Genomic DNA, 21,341 nt, shown 5'->3' with positions numbered 1-21,341 from the left:
GTTTCACCAGCCAAGACCCCCTGAAAGGTCTCCGATGACACCATGGCCCAGATGATCCAACATCCAGAGCGGTTTCAAGGCAACTGGTTCACACAATACAGCCTCACGGACTACCCCATAGGTCTAAAATTTTCTTTACATCCCCATAAGATACAGCGCCCCCTCCAGCAGGAAGTAGTAAGAGATGCTACGCCCAAATCCCCAAATATACCAAGCTGGCTTTAGAGGTGGAATTGGCTCACTCCCCCTCTAAACCCAGACATATTGCTTAAAAAAAAAAAATGGTTAAGAGATTCTTGTGTCCCAAATCAGAAGAGCCCTCTGGTGTGGGACAGAGAAAAACCAATATTTTTATTTAAAACAGGTTGATTATAAATATGATCTCTTTCTAAAAAAGAAAAGGGGATATGATATGGATATATGGGATATGGAGATGATAAGATAAAAGGGTAGATTAATGAACCTACTTTTAAAGAACAACTTGTTTAAAATGTTTTACATTGGTATAGATTTTAGTTTATGTTTAAAATGTTTTACATTGGTATAGATTTTAGTTTATGTTTAAAATGTTTTACATTGGTATAAATTTTAGTTTATTGATACAAACTTGAAGTTAATTTTGTTATACTGTATATATATATTTCTATTCTTGTTTGAGGTATTATGTTTATGTAACTCATTTAAAATTGTAATGGATAATTAAAAATAGATTAATAATTAGTCATCTATGATAATCATATCTGTAGCCGTGTTAGTTAAGTTTTCTAGGTATACATAGATATATTTCAGATAGATAGGTAATCTTCAAACACTTCATAGACCTAGAGAATATGGCATTTAAATAACTTAAAATTCTGTTGATGTGAGACACAATTGCTCCTGGCTGCACCAATTGATCCCGAGAGAATGTTGGGCTTCTAAGACATTTCCATTTGGAAGTTTGTCTTTTTGGCACAAAATAGCCTACTGGACAAAGAACTGCCCTTGCCTTGACGGCTGACAGTACAAATGCAATGCTGTCCTTTCTGGACAAGCAGGACACAAGAAAAGTGACCACTGTACTCTGCCAAGACAGGGTAAGATGGTCTCTCAAAATTCCTGCTTCTGAAAATGGTCTGTCAGAAATTCTAGGCCTGTAGCCAATCTGAATGCACCAACAATGCTGAGAAACATTAGGTGACTGTCCAGGCTGCCAGCTGTCTTGGTCTACTCTTACAAGATTCCCGAAAGTTGCTTGCATCCATCTACCATTTCTCAGGTACCATTATGTTCCTTCTCAGGTCTTTGATGTGGTTGAAAACTAGATAGTTGTAATTTCCTCAGTTATGATAAAAGATAAGTTAAATATAAAACCTTAAACTCACAAATATAAGATAGATAGGACATCTTCTTTAATATTGTAACTATAATTCTTCCTCGGTAATTGTTTTGTTATATATAATTTTACCATGTTAAAGTTAAAACCTTCCTTTTTTAAAAAAAGAAAAAGAAAAAAGGGCAAGTGCTGTGGATATTGTTCTATATAAATAAAACACTGGTGGCCAGTGACGAGGCAGGAAGTAGGTGGGACAAGGAGAGAGGAGAATTCTGGGAAGCGGAAGGCTGAGGAGAGAGACACTGCAGCCACCGCCAGGACAAGCAGCATGTGAAGACGCTGGGAAGCCACCAGCTACGTGGCAAGGTATAGATTTATAAAAATGGGTTAATATAAGATAAAAGAACAGTTAGCAGGAAGCCTGCCACGGCCATACAGTTTATAAGTGATATAAGCGTCTGAGTGATTATTTTATAAGTGGATTGTGGGACTGCGGGGCTTGGGGAACCTGGAGAGAAGCCCTCCAGCAACATATTGTAAATATAATCACAATGAACATGGACTAGCAGATGTCTCTAGAATAGGATATGGACTCCCTTTTGTATATACATGGAAGTGGTACTGCTGTGGGATATTCTGTTTGTTAAATGTGTTGCTCTGATTGGTTAATAAATACAATACTGATTGGCCAGTAGCCAGGCAGGAAGTATAGGAGGGACAAGGAAAGAGGAGAATTCTGGGAAGTGGAAGGCTGTGTCAGAGAGCTGCAGCCAGATGCTGCCATGAAAAGCAAGATGCAAAGTACCGGTAAGGCACGAGCTACATGGCAACTTATAGACTAATAGATATAGGTTAATTTAAGATATAAGAACTAGATAACAAGAAACCTGCTGTGGCCATACAGTTTGTAAGCAATAAAAGTCTCTGTGTGTTTACTCGGTTGGGTCTAAGCGGCTGTGGGACTGGTGGGTGAGAGAGATTTGTCCTGACCATGAGCCAAGCAGGACTGGAGAAAATCCAGCTACAGCTGGGTCATATAGCATATCTAGAGTGACCTTTGTGAATAACCACCATACTGATTTTTAAAATTCTTGTACCAGTTTGCATTCCCTCAAGACTTGAAATGGAGTTCTTTTTCCTCTTATCAACGACAGCATGTGTCATTTTTTGTTTTTTGTTTTTTCACCTTAGGCATTTGGCTGGGGTGATATGAAATAAAAAAAGGTGTAATTAGCATTTTTTCAATAGCTAAGTATGTTAAACATTCTTAATTTTTTGTTAGCAATTTGTATTTTATTTTTTGAGAATTCACTATTTAGTTCTATGTCTCATGATTAATATTTAAAAGATAAACCCATTAAAACACTCTTTTCCTTCCTCATTCCAATCACTTCATGCCCCCCACTTACTCCATCTCAAATTGATTGTCTCTTGTTTGTTTTTTTGTTATTACTGCATTTACATTTATATGTCTATGCACATAAGTATTTAAATATAAGATGCTGAGTCCATCTGGTATTTCATGTACTAATATGATTTCAGGGCAGACCACTTTATTTTGGATAACCAAGTAGGAGGCTCATGCCTGGAAATGAATAATCCTCCTTCTCTCAATAGTCAATAGTTTCCTGTAATACTTTGTCTAGGGATAGATTCTCATTAGATTCCTTCCCCCAACATTATGCTAGTATGCCGACTGAACATGTTTTCTCTTTCACCCGAGATCTTGCATAATGAAAATTTTGAGGTCCAGCCTCTTAATTTCTTTCCCAGGGGCCTAGAAGAGACATAACTAATGGCGAGGAAATGAATCTTGGTACACGGAGCTCTTTTGTCCAACTCGTTTATTCGCCTGCCACCATAATTCTGCCTGGTTCTCTGGGGTCTGGTCTATATCTCTCCAAAAATGGCAACAACCTTCATGTCTACAATATAACACAAGAATTACGAGGTGCCCACCAGAAGCTTTCTGGTTAACTTCATTTGCAACTCAAAGGGGGAGGAAAAAAGAGTTAGGTAGAAGCTGGAATAAATCAGAAAAGGAATTTCTAGGCTATAAATATATCCTCATCTGTGGTTAGGTGAAGACATTACAGGTCTATCATGAATGTGCTCAAATTACGGACTTACAGGTGATGGGGTAAAGAAATCTCTAAGTCACTGAATTTAAAACTGCCTCTATTTTCCTATGTTGCCAGTTTTTGACAGGTTTGGGGAGGAGTGTTGACAGCCAGTCAATCTGCATACAGCTTGAAGCACCTGGTGAGAAGAAAACCCTTTGTTCTCAAAAGTTGCTGTGGGGCAGTGAGGGGAGATCTGAGTTGATTTGCACCAGAAGTAAAGCTGTGCACCTAGGAGCCAGGCACTTGGCCAAGGAGCCAGGTTGTCCACAAAGAATGTTTCACCTTAGTTCAGGGGCTTCAGGTGCCTAGAAGGTGGTCTGGTCCACTATTCTGTTCCTTGCTTGTCCTTCAATGCTTTGTTTGGAGCTGGTCTTGTCTTTGGATGTAGCTAAAGGGGATATTTGTAAAAGGCAGATACCCAATTCAAATGCTATAAAAGGGAGCAGGGAGCTCAGAGGCAGAAGTTGCTAGTGATTTAAATGTTCCTGGGGAGCCTCCCTAATCTTTATAGGTGAGCTCCTAGGTAAAACTGCAAAGGTTTTAGGCAGAAGAACTCATAACTGTTGTTTTGAGGCATTTGCTGTTTTGTATTTTAAAAACTATTTATATTGGTCATTATCAGAATGATGGAGGTTGCTGTGGATATCGCTCTATATAAATAAAGCACTGATTGGCCAGTGACCAGGCAGGAAGTATAGGCAGGACAAGGAGAGAGGAGAATGGAGGAAGGAGGAAGGAAAGGGAGGCTGCCTGGAGCTGCTGCCAGGATAAGGAAGATGTAAAGTACCGGTAAGCCATGAGCCACGTGGCAAAGTAAAGATTAATAAAAATGGGCTGAATATAAGAGTAAGAGCTAGACAATGATAGGTCTGAGCTAATGGCCAAGCAGTTTAAATAATGTAAGAGTCTGTGTGTTTATTTTATAAGTGGGCTCCAGGACTGGCGGGAGCTGGAGAGAAATCCTCCAGCAACAGGAGGTTGTTGATATTATAAATTGTTCCTCTTTCTAATAGAAATAGGAACAGGTTTTGGTCTCTAGGTAAGAATTATGGTAATTGCATTCAGAATGGCAAAGACTGACAACAAATGCTGGAGAGGAAGTGGGGAAAAGAGAAACGTCATGAGCAAGAAGGTGGATGTGCATAGTTAGTATAACAAATGTTATACTTTATTATGCTGATGGCCATCACACAAGGTTTACAGTCTGAATTCCTAACTTCGGTCCTAAGCCCATTACCCCAGGGCTGTGTGCAGTGTATCTTAGCTGAAGGTTATGTCCAGTGACAGAAATCTCTGATTGGAGGTCAGGATCCTGGTTGAGACTCTCCAGCCACAGTGCAGATCTCCAGATGTGGAGAGCCAAACATTACTTTTTGTTTCTGCTTATATATTGTCCAGTGGGCATCACGGGGTTCTAGGACTGTTATGTTGAGTGAAGTGATTGAATTCTGGTTAGTTGTAGAGGGGTTCCTGACTAAACTATTTTTACCTGTCTAAAGGATATGTATGTTTTTACTATGCTCATTACAATAAAGCTTCTGATTCAAATATGCTTGGTCATGAATAACAAATAATACACCAGGAAGCCTTGGAATTAATAATAGTATGGCTTTTTCTTGGGCAAATGATAAAATGCAAAAAAATAATAGTTTACCCTGTACAAGTTATTGGAAGCAGAGGTATTAAAATAGGAATCTCAGAAAACATACCCAGTATTAAAGAAGTGCCTTGTTAACCAGTATTAAAAAATATTGTTAGATAGTGTTGAGCAACAAGAATCAAACAAAAGAAAGCTGAATAGAAACTGTATGTAAGTTAATGTAATAAATAGTACTTCCTAGGTACAATCTGTTAAACTGAACCTTAGAGAAATCACAAGGCAGTCTTCATATATAATACATGGAATCACTACTAAAACTATGCTTTTGTTTTTTAGTTTTTAATGAGTATATGTAGGCAATAAAAAGAACCAGCAAACACATGACAAGACATCATCAAATAGATGTGTACAGCATTCAGTATAGCACAACTATGAAATCCCTCTTAAAACTATGATGCTCCAGCTTAGTATAGAGAGATCTTTACCCAAAGGGTTCACTCTATCCTCTCTCCATAGATGTACATCCCATTAGCACATGTATAGACATGTGACCACTATACTTAAAAGCTGAACAAACTATTACATCCTAGCATCTTATTCTGTAACAGGCCTGGTTTGCACATTACTTGTCTTTGGGTGTTTTAGAGGCAGACCCCACCCGCCAGCTAAATTCCACTTTGTATGATTTACTATGCCCCAAGAATTGCTAAATCCTTTATATCACCAATTCTACTCTTCTACATCACAGCTCAGTAGAGGAGTGCTAACCCAGTACATGAGATACCATTTGTAATCTCCACAAAATTAACTCCAAGTGGATCTTACACATCAATGTCAAATTCAAAGTGCAGAACTTCTAGAAGATACTTGACAAATTATGCCTCTCTCAGCTTTCCAACCTGGGTAGTCTTTGGGAGGTTTCTCTAAGGCCCTGATGTATAAGGGAGGCGTGTGGGGCATTTATCTACCAACCCCACAGCTCCCCAAAGTTTTCTTGAGTGCAATCAGCAGGAAATATTAGATAGAAGGATTTATTGCGGAAATAAACAGATAGAAAATAAAGGAGAGCCTCAAAAGGGCCTGGAACCTTTTTCAATGGGCCTTGACTGTCTCTGGCCCAGGGTTTTTATAGAGATGCCAAAGGGTGGAGCAAAAGACCTCCTCCCCCAGCCCAGCCAAGTGCAGACCATCTCAGACACCTGCACTCAAGCCCGTGGCCCTAATCATCCTCTATGTGGACCTGCTGGGTAAAGCCACGAGGAACCTGAAAACGGGCTCCCACAGAGGGGGAAAGTTCCTTCTCTAAAACTAGGAAAGAGAGCTTGGGAGAGCTGGTAAAGGTCTGGGACCACCGCCTTTGGGAAGGGTTTCTTCAGATCCTGAGAACCATCTCTTTCCACACCTGGGCTGTGGTAACTGGTCCCAGGCATTGTGGACTTTTTAAAAATAGTGTTCCAGAGATACCATGTTCCTCTTGTGCAATATTGTCAGATTAGCCTCCTTCTGAAATGGAATGCTTCCTTTTCAAACTGAACTCATTGTTGTTGTTTTTTTTGTTGTTGTTTGTTTGTTTGTTTTTTTAATTAACTAGAGACTTTCTGTGGAATTTGGCACAAATTTCCAGCCAACCTGGGATACATTTGTGCTTCAGTTGGAAGCTAGGGCAGGGAAACACTGAGCTGAGTCCCTTCAGCTCACCCAGTCCTGTCACTCAAACCTCACTAGCCAATTAGGGCCTCTAGTGGACCTGCCAGTCAGATGGGAGGGTTCTTCCTCTAGGCAGGAGGCTCCTGGCTCAGCTCATGTGCTGAGGAAATCCGAAGCTGGCCCGTGTGCTGTTCCATGGGGTCTGGGATCTGCTGTGTCTAGAGCGCTCCGCAGCCCCCACACGGAGATCGGAGATCGAGGAGCTTCTGTTCCCAGACGGGAGGAGTGGCCGGCCATGGTGAGTGACAGACTACTTTACCCAGACTGGGGGGAGCGGCCATCTGAGCCGTGGGAGCCTTGTCCTCTCCAGGCTGCCTGGGAGTCAGCAGCCAGAGGCAGAGTTCAGCATGGTCCTGACTCGTCCTTTGTCGCCCTGGGAGTCCCACGTGTGACTTCCTGGTCCTGCGTGTCCTACATGATCCTTGCAACTTCCTGGGCTGGGTGGCAGTCTCTGAATAACTCAACTCCTTGGTCTGTGTCTGTGCAGAGCATTGGGAACAAGACTTAGAAATATCCATGTTGTTGATGTCACTGTGAAGTGCTGGCTCCTGTAATGCTTGTATTGTCACTATGGAAGGCAGATTTGCCAAACTCAGAAAGCCCTGGTGTCTGTAGAATCTTTAAGCAGTTCTGCATTTTCAACATTTAGGTTTAGCATCCATCTGTAGTTAATTTTGTGGAGCTGTTAAAGGGCATCTCCTGTGTAGAGTAGCACTCCACTGCTAAACTGTGATGTAGAAGAGTAGAATTGATGGTAATAGAATTGACGGTATAAGGATTTACCCATTTTTAGGAGACATTCAGTCACAAAGTAGAATTAAGCTAAGAGAGGGCTGTCTCCCAGATATCCCTAAGATAAGTAGTACTCTTACTGATGCACCCAGAGTTCCCTAAGGACCATCAAGAGACCAAATTCGATGCAAAAGCAGAGTCTTGCTATTCTTGCTAGTTAACTAGGGCCTCTTCATTCACCTGATGCAGCAGCAGAGCAGGAGAGACCCTGAGTAGCAATGGAGCAGTTTTTATTGGGTAAAGCAAGAGGGTTGTTGGGTTCTACAGACTACTTAGGAACAGACTCAGGATTGATGACCTTCCATCCAGAGTTGCTGTCCTTGGGTAACTTGCAGCTGCAGGAACTACTACTCTTTCAGCGGTTGCTGTGGTAACTCCATTCTTTCTTTATCATGAGTCCACTAGCTGTAACTTTTAATTGGCTTCTTCTACTATATGGGGGCATCTGAAGGGGTTTTCCTGTAACTAAAGGTAGACCCAAGGTTGGGGGCTCAAGGGCCCATTGTGCTGTTCCAGGGGCCTACATCCTGCTGGGTCTTTTCTGAAGCCTGTCATGGCTGCAGAATAGCCAAGGCAGGGGTCTAGGTAGGGGACTGGGTTCCTCACTTACCATGTTTTTAGAGGTTAGTATGGTAAGATTTAAATGTTTTCCTCAGGATTAACCAGCCACATCATCTGTAATTTCACAATAAAATCTAGAGAGTTCACTGACCCACAGTAAAGCAGGTGTAGTCACAACACAGAAAGGGTTGGCAAGAAGGAGGTGAAAGCTTTCCTCCTGTGAGAGGAGTTGACAGTAGCAATGAGTAGTGAGGTCATCGATTTTAGACATTCCATAAATGTCCTGACTGACCATTTCTCTGTTCCACAGACCAGACAATCAAGAATCTGGATAAAGAACTGAATTTTTGTGAAACAAAATTATAGTAGTTACACCAGTTTAACCTAAATAGAAGAACTGGATAAAATGATGTGACCCTGCCTAATGTGAATCTTTTCCATATTTAAGATGTACAACTTTGTGGGAGCCCGTTTTCAGGTTACTGGTGGCTTTACCCAGCAGGTCTGCATAGAGGAGGATGATTAGGACCACGGGCCTGAGTGCAGGTGTCTAAGATGGTCTGCACTTGGCTGTGCTGGGGGGAGGTCTTTTGCTTTACCCCTTGGCATCTCTATAAATACCCTGGAGCAGAGATAGTCAGGGCCTGTTGGAAAAGGTTCCAGATCCTCTCAAGGCTATCCTTTATTCTATCTGTTTATCTCCGAGATATAAATCCTCTATCTAATATTTCCTGCTGCTCGCACTCAAGAAAACTCTGGGGAGCTGTGGGGTTGGTGGGTAAACGCCCCACACAACCTGGGAGAAATGAATGAGTAGTACTTAGTGTGCTCTAGTACACATCCCTAGTCACTGGAGCACATGGCCATAAAGCCTGTTTCTACTTTCCAACATAGTTTTTTGGATTATAATTACCTCATTTCCACTATCACTTTTCTGTCTCCAAGCCCTCCCATCATTGTGTTCTAATCCATGACCTGTTTCAGCTTCCACAACAGTTACTGTTTGAATGTGACCTGTGTTTGGTGTCAGGACCTCCCAGCTCTGAAGCAAAGGGTTGGCTTCACTGGGCATTGAGTGTGTAATGGAATGTGCATGCAAAGGACTCTGTGAAGTGGAACAGGACGTGCTCTGGAAAATGGAAGATTCTATTTATTAAACTACAAAATTCCCAGACTAGTGTCCTTTCCGACCCTATTGTTGAAGGGCAGAGCTGGGAGGGTTTGTACAGTTAGAGACACTTGATCTCAGCTCACCCAATAGGGTAACTGCTAATGTCCTGAGGTCCAACTGGGTAGTCCTAATTAATGAGGAGCTTTGGGAAGGCATCAGGAGCATCAGTGGGAGGGAGCTTACAGGTTATTTCCAGGATTCTCTTCTGCTTCTGCTGTAGGGGGCTGTAAGGAATACCATAGCTATGCCATGGTGAGTGTGGGGGCCACTGTCCTCAAACTATGAAGAGCAGGTTGGCTGAGCTGTTAGAGTCTGAGCTGCTGAGATTAAGATGGACCATAAGCCAGACTGTTTCTGTTGGTCCCTGTGGTGACCTGGGCAGTGGCCCTTGGCCTCTGATCCTTACTGAGTATGGATTCCCTGGGGAGGAGAAGGCTCTGCCACCCTGGCAGGGGAGGCTATGATGCTTGTAATATCACTGTCCAGTGTGCACACACAGGCTTTGCTTCTGTGACAGTAGGAGTCTGGGAAGACAGATTGGAAAACTGAAGGTCTGGTTTCTGCAAGGTCTGGATGTTACTTTTCCCTTTCAGGTTTGTCTTATAGATGTTACAGACAGTTTAGAAAATGGTAGAAAGGGAGTGATGGGGATCATCCTTCAGCAATACATGATTAGAATGCTTTTAGCTTTCTGTTACTGCCAGCCACCATGGTGTGATTCAGTGAAGGTCAGTTTCAGGGGGACAAAAGGAAGCTCTGATCTGCAGAGCTATATCATGTTTGCATGGTTTTGGGCAGGTGGATAGGGCAGATGCCACATCTTGTGGGATGAAATAATCTATGTGGTTGGAATCAGACATTAAATTATTCTTCTACAGTGTTTTCTGTGTGGGCATCATTGAAGCTGGGTTTGCCTGAAAACACAAGGGAGCATGAAGGGCCACAGATTTGTAGCAGGATCTGGATGTTATGCCCAGATGCCTTCCCCAAAGATGCCACGGGAGACCTTAGGTACAGAAATCAAAATCAAGGTTTATTCAAATGAAGTTTACATGCCTCAGCAGGGGGCTTGTTCCAAATCTCTCACACACAGCAGGGAGGTTGGAAGGAGCAGGAGCCTTTCTTTGTGAGGCTAGTTCTTAAAGGCACAGACCACATAATTCATCTCCCACAGCCTGCCTCCCTCTTTTTTTGGTTCATATCAGTAGTCTTTCATGTTATCTTTATTTCTCATTTGTTCAGCAACCGTGTTTAGGAGTTTTAAGAGCTGTCTCCGGGGTTCGGGAAGTTTGGGATGTTTTATGACCACTTAGCCTCTGCCAGATGTTCTAATATCCTGACTCTGTGTTTTCTTAAGTTTCTGTAGCAGATACAGCCACCTGGGGAAAAGGGGTCTAAGTTCATATGTACACTTAGGAATCCTGGTTTAAGCTTCTCTTTGTCTGAAGGGGATGGAGTCAGGGAGGGGGTTTACTGAGGTTTCACACTGGAGAAGTTCACCACCCTTTGCAAAGATCATGGTACCTCTCTGGAAGAAGTATCAGTAGCCAGAGGGCAAAAGCATAGCAGTTTAAGGTTTACTATGAGCTAATTTTGTAAAAGTTGTGAAGTCTGGGTTTATTTAATTTCTATACACATGGAATCATAGGTAGGTGGGTAACATTGGTCAAGATCATACTTTTCCTGGCTGAGTTTCCTTTGGTCTTTTGATTAAAATTTTACTATATTTTCCTACTTTTGTTCTTTGCTTTTTCTCTCCATCCTCTTTAGTCTTTCACAACTGTACACATTCTTGATTGTTGCAGCTTTTCGGGTAAATATGGAAGTCACATTGTGTCAATGTGTGTATTATCTTTTCATAATCCCATTGAGCATTCTGAGTGTTTTGACTTTGCATGTAGCTTTGAAATCAGCTTTCCTATTTAAATTGTTGGGTATTGTCTTTGGATTGTGTTCAGTGTATGGTGCAAGTTTACCATACACAGCATCTTAATATTGATGCATCATGTTCCCAAGGATCATTTATTTACTTCTTTATTTAATTAGTCTTGTTCTTGTTCATCTGTGAAAGACTTTTGTTTTATTGGATAAACAGTATTATCTCTGAGTTCCTGTCCCAACACCCATGTTGGGTGTTTCATAACCACCTACTACTCCAGATTCAGGGTAACTGACACCCTCTTTTCTTGTGTGTCACCTATACACACATGGAAGTCATTCTCTTGAACATACGCTGTACACATAAAAATGGGGATACATTTACTTTAAAAGTTCTTATGACTTATAAATCAATTAGAGCAAGACAAATTGCTTTAGCTGTATAGTACAAATCATACCGTTTCTTTCAAAATCTGTGATCATGCATTTTATTTGAGAAAGTTTCCATTTCCTCCCTCTGATGCAGACTTACATCCAATCATCAATCATAGGAAACAAAATGGTTTCTAAGTGATCCTACCTTTGATGAGCAAGAAGGTAGATATGCATAGTTAGTATAACAAAAGCTATATTTGATTATGGTCATCACACAAGGTTCACCCTCTAAATTCCTAAATGTGGTTCTTAGTCTGTTTCCTTAAGGGTGCTCACCTATGTGACATATCCTAGTTGGAGTTCAGTTCCAGTCTCTAACAGAAGTCTCTGATTCAATGGTCAGAATTCTGGGGGAGATGCTCTAGCTGCAAGACTGATCAAGGTGATGTCTCTTCAGATGTGCAGAGCAGAGCTTTGTTCTTGGTATGTGCTTATATACTGTCCAGTGGGTTTCCTAGGTCTTAGGATTGTCTGGTTATCTTAAATGAGTGATATTATGGAGTTCTGGTTATCAGGTACAGCCTTGGGTGTATTGGGGTTCCTGACTAAGCTATTTTTACATGTCTAAAAGACATGTATGTTCTTTTAATACTATGCTCATTACATTCCATCCTCTGGTCCTTGTGATATACAATAAATATTCTAATTACTAATAGACAAATAAATGCAGGAATATAAGTCTCGGGTACTAAAACACACAAACATTAAGCAAAATGTTCAAATCAATATAGATTACAGGATGTTGTTATGATCTCTCTGTTATATAGAGATTTCCCCAAATTCGTATTTTCTCCAGGTTTGGTATGCATCAAGTTGAGAACACATTCAGAAAGAAAAGGAAATGTAATCATTTTCAGTCAAAAGTGTTTTAATGGGGGGCATAGCAGGGTTGGAGCTGTTGGGCTCTGAGCTAAACCAATCATAGTAGAGCATCATCCTTACTTGTTCAGTGTCAAGTAGGAGCATGTAGTTCCTAGCTATGGGAGAGGTAGTTCTTTTATTAATGAAAAGAGCAACCAAGAGTCCAGTGAGCTTCATAATTAGCTTCTAATGTTGTTTCTCAGTTTTTTGTATGTTAGTATGAAAAAGCAAATGATAAAGCATCAGGAAGTCTGTTGAGTCGCCACAGGCATCCATCTCTGGTCTATGACCAATGTAGCTATACCTTCTCTTTTGGCAAAAATGACAGTGACATTGTGGGGCAGAACTGAAAATCTGGAATACAATATTCCTGACCTGCAGAGTCATCATCGAGATGAGCCATAAAGTTTCTTTAATCATGGTTTGCGTAGAATTGTTTGCAGGAATCATACATAGCTGCTTTGTTCCTTCTGATGTGATTGTAGTCTCTGGAGCTCATTGTTATAGTTCCTCCTAAGACAGAGTTTCTTAAACAAGCCCAAAATAGCCATAAGGAATTTATACGCCCAAAGGGCCAATATGATGCATGCAAAAAGCCAAGACCTCTCCTTTTTCCAGTGGAGTAATGTGGGGTGTTTACCCACCACCCCCACGGTTCCCCAGAGTTTTCTTGAGTGCAATCAGCAGGAAATATTAGATAGAAGGATTTATTGCGGAGAATATCGCGGAGATAAACAGATAGAAAATAAAGGATAGCCTCGAGAGGGCCTGGAACCTATTCCAACGGGCCCCGACTGTCTCTGGCCCAGGGTTTTTATAGAGACACCAAGGGGTGGAGCAAAAGACCTCCTCCTCCAGCACAGCCAAGTGCAGAGCATTTCAGACACCTGCACTTAGGCCCATGGTCCTAATCATCCTCCATGTGGACCTGCTGGGTAAAGCCACGAGGAACCCGAGAATGGGCTCCCACAGGACCCCCTTCTTAATATATAAAAAAAATAACTATTAATGGCTTTCAGCAATCTCCATAGCTGTTACACCTCCCAGTATGGGAGTAGAGGATGATATAGATGGCATTTCTCTTTTGAATTAGGTCCAAGGTGACTACAGCAGTCTTAGCTGCCTCAAGCCCTTTCTAAACCAAAAACTCGGTGATTACAAACTTAAAGAATCCCTTAGCTTCATCATTACCATTAACCAGTTAACATAAATATTGCTATACATAGTCACAGTTCTCTCAATCTTACAACTCAAAGCAAACTCTTAACAGAACCATTTGAATTAGCATATATGGTGCTATATATAGTTAACAATTTTCTCCATCTTACAACTTTAACTCAGTCATTTGAATTTTCTTGTTAACAGAACATAGGAAAATCTTCGATGTAGTCACATCAAACTTAAACATTTCCTCAACTCCACAAAACCAGGGTGCATTAATATCAATAGGTTTCTGCGAACGTAATTCAATCTCATAGCTCCTCCTTTTCTTTATAATTTTTAAACAAAAACTCAAACCTAGTTAGAGGAACCCAAACTTATACAATTCCTACAAACCCATATTGAAAAGCAATATTTTCAATCTAACCATTAACACTTTGAAAACTTTTAGCAAAACATCCAAAAGCAGTTTCTTAATAAAACTCTTTACACACTTTAAAAGTAGTCTCTTAGTATACCCCATTTGCATTTCTTACTAACAAAACATGACATTAATCCACTCAAACAATTTAAATTAAATAGACTAAGGAATATTAACTCTCCCTTTTCTTTATAATTTTAAGCAAAATCTCAAGCCTAGTTAGAAAACCCAAACTTTTCTGTTTAAACAGTTCCATTTGTAACACAAAACCAGTTCCATAAGTAATTCCATTTTTACATAAACAGTTCCACAAAACAATTCATAAATCACCAGTTAATAAAGCATATATGAATACACAAAATTGCATCTTGATTCTAAGTAGAAATACATTTCTTCATTTAAACAGTTCCATTTTTAACCCAATTCCAGAAAACTGTTCCTAGGTCATTACTCAAAATTGTCCCATTGCAATGAAATCTCTATTGTTTATTTCATTTAAGTCTTAAAATTCAAATGATAAATTCTGGTACTAGCCTCCCAAATATGAGAAATCCATAATCAAAATCTTTTTGTAATTTTATCTCATTTTTAAGTTCAAAAAGTTCAAACAAGAAAAATTCTGGTATCAGGCTTTCACTTCCAATTATGAAGAGACATTTTTCAGCCAAAACTTTTTGCAGTTAACAATTTTAGTTCAAACAAGCATCTCTGAACTTTTATTCTCAAGCCAGAGACCTTTTTAGGCACAGTAGTATTCTAAACCGTACCGTTTTTTGTTGTTAGCTCAGGTTTTTCCTGTGTTGCGTCAGTTTTCCATGGATCTCAGCTTGTTGTGCAGCCTTGTTGTGCTGCTTCTGGCGTCCGCCATTCTTAGCTTCTTAGCAGCTTCTGGAGCTTTTGAAACCATCCAGACTGCCTACTTTGCAGTCTACTGGAACACTAACCTTCTGTGTCTCGGGTTCTTTCACCATATACATTAAGAATAGATTCACACTTTACATTTACACTTTTTTACAAACTCACATAACATGTGCTTAAGCATAAACTCACTCAACATTTACACATTTGTACAAACTCACATATAACATATTAACATCTACTTATTTATACTTTAAGGAAACTATAGAACTACTTTAGCAAACATATTTCTTATTAATTCTTATATACTTATATTCATTCCATCTTATTTCTTATTTAAACTTACATTTACAACTAGCATCTTACAAGCTTATTACTACATGTCTTAAGACTACCTTAGATACTTCTTACAAGCTTATATTCTTAAAGGAACTCTATAGATCTATTTTACAAACTTATATAGGGCTACCATTAGCATATATCTAACTTAGCAAACACCTAAAGATTTCTTAACACAGATATAACAAGACAGAATTTTTACAAACTCACATATCTTATTTTTGTCTTTCTACTTCTTACTCTTAATTATTATCACCACCTCTATTAGAAAGATTTCCTTAACTAGACAGGAAGTATGTACATCATTTCTAAAGTTTAGAGTTTATAGTCAGCTTTGTTATAAAGCACTGGGATTTAGTGAGTGTTGTCATTATAGAGTTGTGATACTTGTTGCTAGGGGATTGTAACATTCTCAGGACAAAGCCACACCCCAAAGTTGCTGAGTTCTCTTGGCCTTTCTGAACCGGCAGAGATGTACTGTCAGCAGTAAATGGTTTTTAACTAGAGGCTGTCCCTTCACCCAAATTCATAATAGCTCCCCTAAGAACTTCAATTCAAACAAACGTTTCTATCACAGCAGTACTTTTGGTTTGCTCTACTGCAAAACTTCACTTTACATTGAGGGTGAAATTACCATATTTAGCTGCTGTAAAGCTCTTCGCCCAAAACTGCACAGCTATTAGGTGATAAAAGGTATTTTTCTAAAGGAGCTAGTAAGCCAAAAGCAGCACAGCTCTGAACTCTTATTTCTTCACTGTTTGCATTAAACCAGTGACAAAAACCACAAATACTAATCGAGCCACTTTCATTCTGGTGCCTTTGTAGGAACGTCATTGGAGCTGACTTTTCTTAGTTCCACGCTCCTTACTGTCATTGGAGCTGACTTTTCTTAGTTCCACACTCCTTACCAAACGCTCCGGTAACTACCGAGCTTCATTCTCCTCTTGTGAAAAAAATACAAACATGTCCTCGACCCCATATTAACACAGGATCGGGACCCTTCCATAATCCCGAACAGGGATCTTTCCATTTCACTTGAGTTTCAGGATTTAGTATTTTCACTTCATTAGCTTTAACTCCTGATATTATTAGCAGCAGTGATATTTAGCATTGATTTCTTATAAGGAACTTTCAGGTAAAGCAACTATTTTGTAAGACAGCTAGATTTTCTGAAATTTGTTTCCCCTCTATAAAGCAGTCTTTTCTTTTTTGAATGCCTGTTTCCTTGTCTCCTTATTAGATTTGCAAAGGAATTACTCATTGCAGGCAGTTTGTTCAAAAGGCAAAGAACTTTTTTAATTTCAACATAAGTTTCTTCATATCTAAGACAACGTTCAGTGTATAAACTGTTTTCCCTTGTTTTAAGGATTTTAAAGTGGGTTGTTTGCTCTAATAGGTAGCTTTTTGTCATCCAACTACAGTAAAAACTTTGCACAGCTATTAGGGTAAATAAGGCATTTTACCAAACCCCCAAACCACGAAGCACCTAGTTCCGTATCCTTTCAATTTTTCATTGGAACTGACACTTAAACTCTTAGATGATTATCCTCCTTATTCTTTTAAAGGCTGTATTTTAAGTTTACCATGAACGTATTTTCGAGCTGACAAAAGTGTTTCAGGGCAATGTCGCCATCTTTAGCAGAAAAAACTACCTTTCCCAGAATGCATTTCCCTTATCAGTCCATAATAATATCAGTCCTTTATTTCTTTTTGAGTCTGAGAGTCAACTGGTTCTCTTTTACCAGACTTGCTTACAAATTCTTGCCTGGGAGGTTTGAACAAAGTTTCTTGCTTTTGCAATGGGAAATTTGAACAATCATTTTACATTTTCAGCTATGGGACATTGGGAGATTTCTGTTCTCTCAACTGGCTTTAACAGGTGTCTCTCCTTCATCAGACACTGGCCCCGATCAGAACCACACCTGCCTCATTAGCCAGCATTGAGGCTGGCATTTCTGATAGGAACTTTCCTCGGGGCTTGTGTTTTAGCCAGTCAGTGAAAAACAAGATCATTTGCAACAGAGCTTTTCCATAGCTCCTTCAGAGATTTTCTCCCACTGATCTATCTCATTTTGCTTGTTCCTTCCCCCACAGATGCAGAGCTTCAGGTATCTGTCTGCAGCTCTGTACCTCTGCCTTTGGAGGTAGGGGCTTTTTTTTTTTTCTCCCCCTGAATCTGCCTCAAACTCTAGCAGCTTTTTCAGGTCACACATTTTCTGGGGAGGAATCTGTCCCCTCTGTTTCTTCAGAGTCTTTCTCCCTGACAGTATCCAGTTTGGTCTCAGTTTATCCCCTCTACCCCAGAAACAGTTTCCGACACTACAGTGGCGGCTTTCCCTGCTACTGAAGGTAGGGGCTTTAGTCCGTTTCTGTTTTCGGGGTCTGTGGTTTGTGTTCATGAATCAAGCTTAGCGAGGGAGGTTTTCACCATCTTTAAACTCCTACTAGGACAGATGCTTTGCCTCATCAGGCCTTCACCTGGCCCAGTCCCCCAGTGGGTTGTGTTTGCTTGTCTGGGTGCTCAAGGACAGAGCTTATGCCAGAGGCAGTCACCACTCAGGGCTACACTCCCTCATCTCAGGGAGTCAGTTGAAACAAAGCTTTTCTCAAAGAGGTGCTTTCTCTGACAGAAAAGAAAGCTTTACTCCTGGACAGTTCTGTTGTGCCCTGGCTGGGCTCTTTCCCCAGACAGTGTTCTGACTCGGCAGCACAACTGCTTCAGACACAGTTCAGCTTTACTGTTTTCCCAGAAAGGTCCTTTCTCTAATAGGAAAGCTTTTTCTCAGATTTCTTTTTGCAGCTGTGGACCTGTCAACCTGGGACTTGTAGGAAAGCAGACAACTGTGCCATTCCCACCAGCTTTAGCTTTGTTTTTTCATTAGCAATCTTCCCCTGGGTCCTGCCTCAGCTCTGTGCTCCAGGAAGTTTACAACTGCAGGAAGGCTAGTATCCCTGAAATGCACTCCAACTCAGAGACACTGGCCAGTCACCTCTGGGTTTTTGGTCAGAAGTGAGGATAAAATGCTAACAGTTTGCATTGCTTCAGGGGATCTTTGCATTAGGATGATTAGGAGCACCTTTTCATTCTGAAATGCTCACTCAGAAACAACACCCTTGATGCCTCAGCTTGGCTGTAACTGAAAAGCTTGGTTTTTTGCTTTTCTCAGGGCAAAGTTTCCTGCCCTTTGGGGCTCTCTGTAGCTCTTCACCCACACTCTCCCCAAGCGTTTCCCTCAGGGTACTCTGACCCACTGTCTTTTACTAGCTTGAAGAGACAGCTTAGAAGGGTTTTTTTTAGAAACTTGTCCTTGCCTCCTGCATTGCAGGGATGATTTTTAAAGCTTGAAAGAGAACTTAGAGGTTTTGCTGTCTTAAGTTTGTTGTTTTCCCTTAGAGCTAATCACAGGTGGTCCCCATACTAATATCTTCAGGTGATTCTAATTTTTGTCCTTGTGAGAAAAAGTTCTGAAAGGCTTTAGTTTTTAAGTTTAAGAGAGCTTTTGAAAAAGATTAAGGCTTTTTAGAGAGATTTTCCCCCCCAAGTTTTCCAAGAAAAGCTTTATAGTTTAAGAGAAAGATTTTTTTCCCCAGGAGAAAGACCAACTTTTCCCAAAACTTCTGAACTTTAAACTTTGACTTCTTACACCCCCATTTTTGCCTCAGGGAGAAATTACTTTCTCCTGCTGCTTGGACTTAGCATTTCAGCTGTCCCCAGGTCAAAAGCTTCCATAGGAAACTTTTTCTTCCCCATAAGCTCAAAGAAGAGCTTTTTTACTACCTGTAAAGCCCAAAGAAATATTTTTTTCCCAGTTTGCGTTTATAGCTCCCAAAGTGAGAAAATTGAAGTTTTTCTGTCTAGTTGCCTTACTTATTATTTCCTACACAATCTTACACTTCTAAGTTTTTCCTACACTATATTACTACCCTATACCTTATACTTATTTTTCACAGATAAAAATTGAAAAAGGGATAGAAGATAGAAAATTTTGACAGAAGAGAATTTTGCTGCAGCATCGGGACATCCTTCCAGTACGCTTTCCTTTTCTCTCGAGGATAAAACCCCTGCCTTGCAGAAAAAAATATATTTTTTCCATAACACCAGCATGTCTTTCCACTGGCAGGGCTGACAGCACTTTCACCAAAAACTCTGTAATAAAACTATTATTTTCCTTTATCTTTAGTCCCTATTACTTTGTCTTTAGTCCCTGATCATTTGTCTTTAGTCCCCCCTTTTTTTTGTCCCCCCTTTTTTCTTTAGTCCCTTTTTTTTCTTTTTTCTTTAGTCCCTGTTCACGGTGCTTTTCTGTGGGGGTGTTTACCCACCACCCCCACAGCTTCCCAGAGTTTTCTTGAGTGCAATCAGCAGGAAATATTAGATAGAAGGATTTATTGCGGAGAATACCACGGAGATAAACAGATAGAAAATAAAGGATAGCCTCAAGAGGGCCTGGAACCTAATCCAATGGGCCCCGACTGTCTCTGACCCGGGGTATTTATAGAGACGTCAAGGGGTTCAGCAAAAGACCTCCTCCCCCAGCACAGCCAAGTGCAGACCATCTCAGACATCTGCACTCAGGCCTGTGGTCCTGATCATCCTCTATTTGGACCTGCTGGGTAAAGCCAAAAGGAACCCAAGAATGGGCTCCCACAGAGTAATACCTATGTGGGGAAGCAAGTATAGTCAAATCTGAATGTCCTACCAGTGACATCAAATAAAGAGCATTTTTAAAATCCTTCCCCCCTCTCTTCAGCAGGATTCCCAGAGCTCGGCCCAGTGCTTGGCTCTGGATCTCTTCATCTGTTTCCTTAAGTTAAGGGATGAAGGCTCTCTGATGACAATTAGGGCAGTCACCAATCTGATTGCAGGAGATGTCCACTTCAGGCATCCTTTCCACTATTGCTAGCAGAATAGAGAACATTTTTTAAGCTTGCTAACTATGGGCATAGGAAATAGTGTTTGCTTTGAATACAGCTAATTAATATTGGGCTCTGTCTATCAGTCTTCCCAGGTTCTCAAGATCCCTAGCAATCTCAGAATCCATTGACTGTAATTGTGGCATGTTAAAGGAAAGAACAGTGGAATTCTTATTAATGGCTTTTCTAGCCTTTTCTAGCAAGTCATCTTTGGGTTCATTATTCTATAGAGTTCATGAATCAAAATCATACCTCTGTTATGCCTCCATTTGAGTGTTAGGCTGGAGATCTTCCACATGTATATCTGTCCTGAGAAATGAACTGTAACTCTAGTAGCATTAAATATTGCCAGATAAACAGGTTCTGCAAAATAAAAAGTGGACTCCAAAGTATCCATGGTGATGTTATAGATGTCAACTGTGAGGTTCAAGGCCTCCATGGATCATGCAATAAAGACTCCATTGCCAAGGTCTGTGAGTTTGTTTATAAATACACAAGGGGCCAGTTCTCACATTTGGAGCTCACTGGACATGAGTGGTGGCAACAAAGATGTTGGCCCCAAGTGAGATGGTGTGTTCCTCTGTGTTGCACGAATCCTAATTGGTCTTATAATAAAAACCTGGAGCCATATATTGGGATAAATGCAGAAAGACCAGAGAGAAACAAGCCATAGCCACTTCTCACCTTGACAACTCATCAGCCCAAAGGGGAAGATCCTGTCTCCATGAATCCTCAGACTGAAGATCCTGATTCCTCAGCCAAAAGGGGTTGAACTCTTGCCTCCTCCAGCCTTATATATTCCTGTCTTCACCCAGCCATATCACTTCCTGTCTCAACCTTCCTAGTGCTGGGATTAATGGTGTGTGTGCTTCTCAAGTACTGGGAGCAAAGGCATGAGATCCCAAGTGCTGGGATGACAGGTGAGTGTGACTGTGGCCTGGATGCTTCTCTTTCAGACTGGATTACTCTCCTAAAGTCCTGGGTGGACTTGAATTCAGAAATCCATCTGCCTCTGCCTCCTGAGTACTAGGATTAAAGGTGATCTCTATGGCTAACTCTGTCTGGCTCTTTCCTCTGATCTTCAGGCAAGCTTTATTTGTTAGAGTTCGCACAAAATATCAGCACACCTCTGGCTAGTAAGTAGATACCCTCTGTATTAGTCCAACCATTCTATAGGAAGGTATAAGTAGGCACAACAAGCTCAT

The 21,341-nt window shown here is 40.7% G+C and overlaps 1 protein-coding gene across 1 annotated transcript in view; it reads left to right on the top strand.

Annotated features, from left to right (window-relative positions):
- The first annotated feature begins 6,834 nt into the window (after positions 1-6,834).
- The window catches only part of LOC102918868 (uncharacterized), a 52,857-nt gene continuing 38,350 nt past the window's right edge, over positions 6,835-21,341 (top strand). The window contains exon 1 of the mRNA XM_042280235.2: positions 6,835-6,983. Within this exon, the coding sequence (XP_042136169.2) occupies positions 6,981-6,983 (3 nt within the window). The 5' untranslated portion in view covers positions 6,835-6,980. The remainder of the gene's footprint in view (positions 6,984-21,341) is intronic.

This window comes from Peromyscus maniculatus, chromosome 6 (genome assembly GCF_049852395.1).
Source record: "Peromyscus maniculatus bairdii isolate BWxNUB_F1_BW_parent chromosome 6, HU_Pman_BW_mat_3.1, whole genome shotgun sequence".
Classification (NCBI taxonomy): domain Eukaryota; kingdom Metazoa; phylum Chordata; class Mammalia; order Rodentia; family Cricetidae; genus Peromyscus; species Peromyscus maniculatus.
This window is presented reverse-complemented; position numbering and strand designations above follow the sequence as displayed.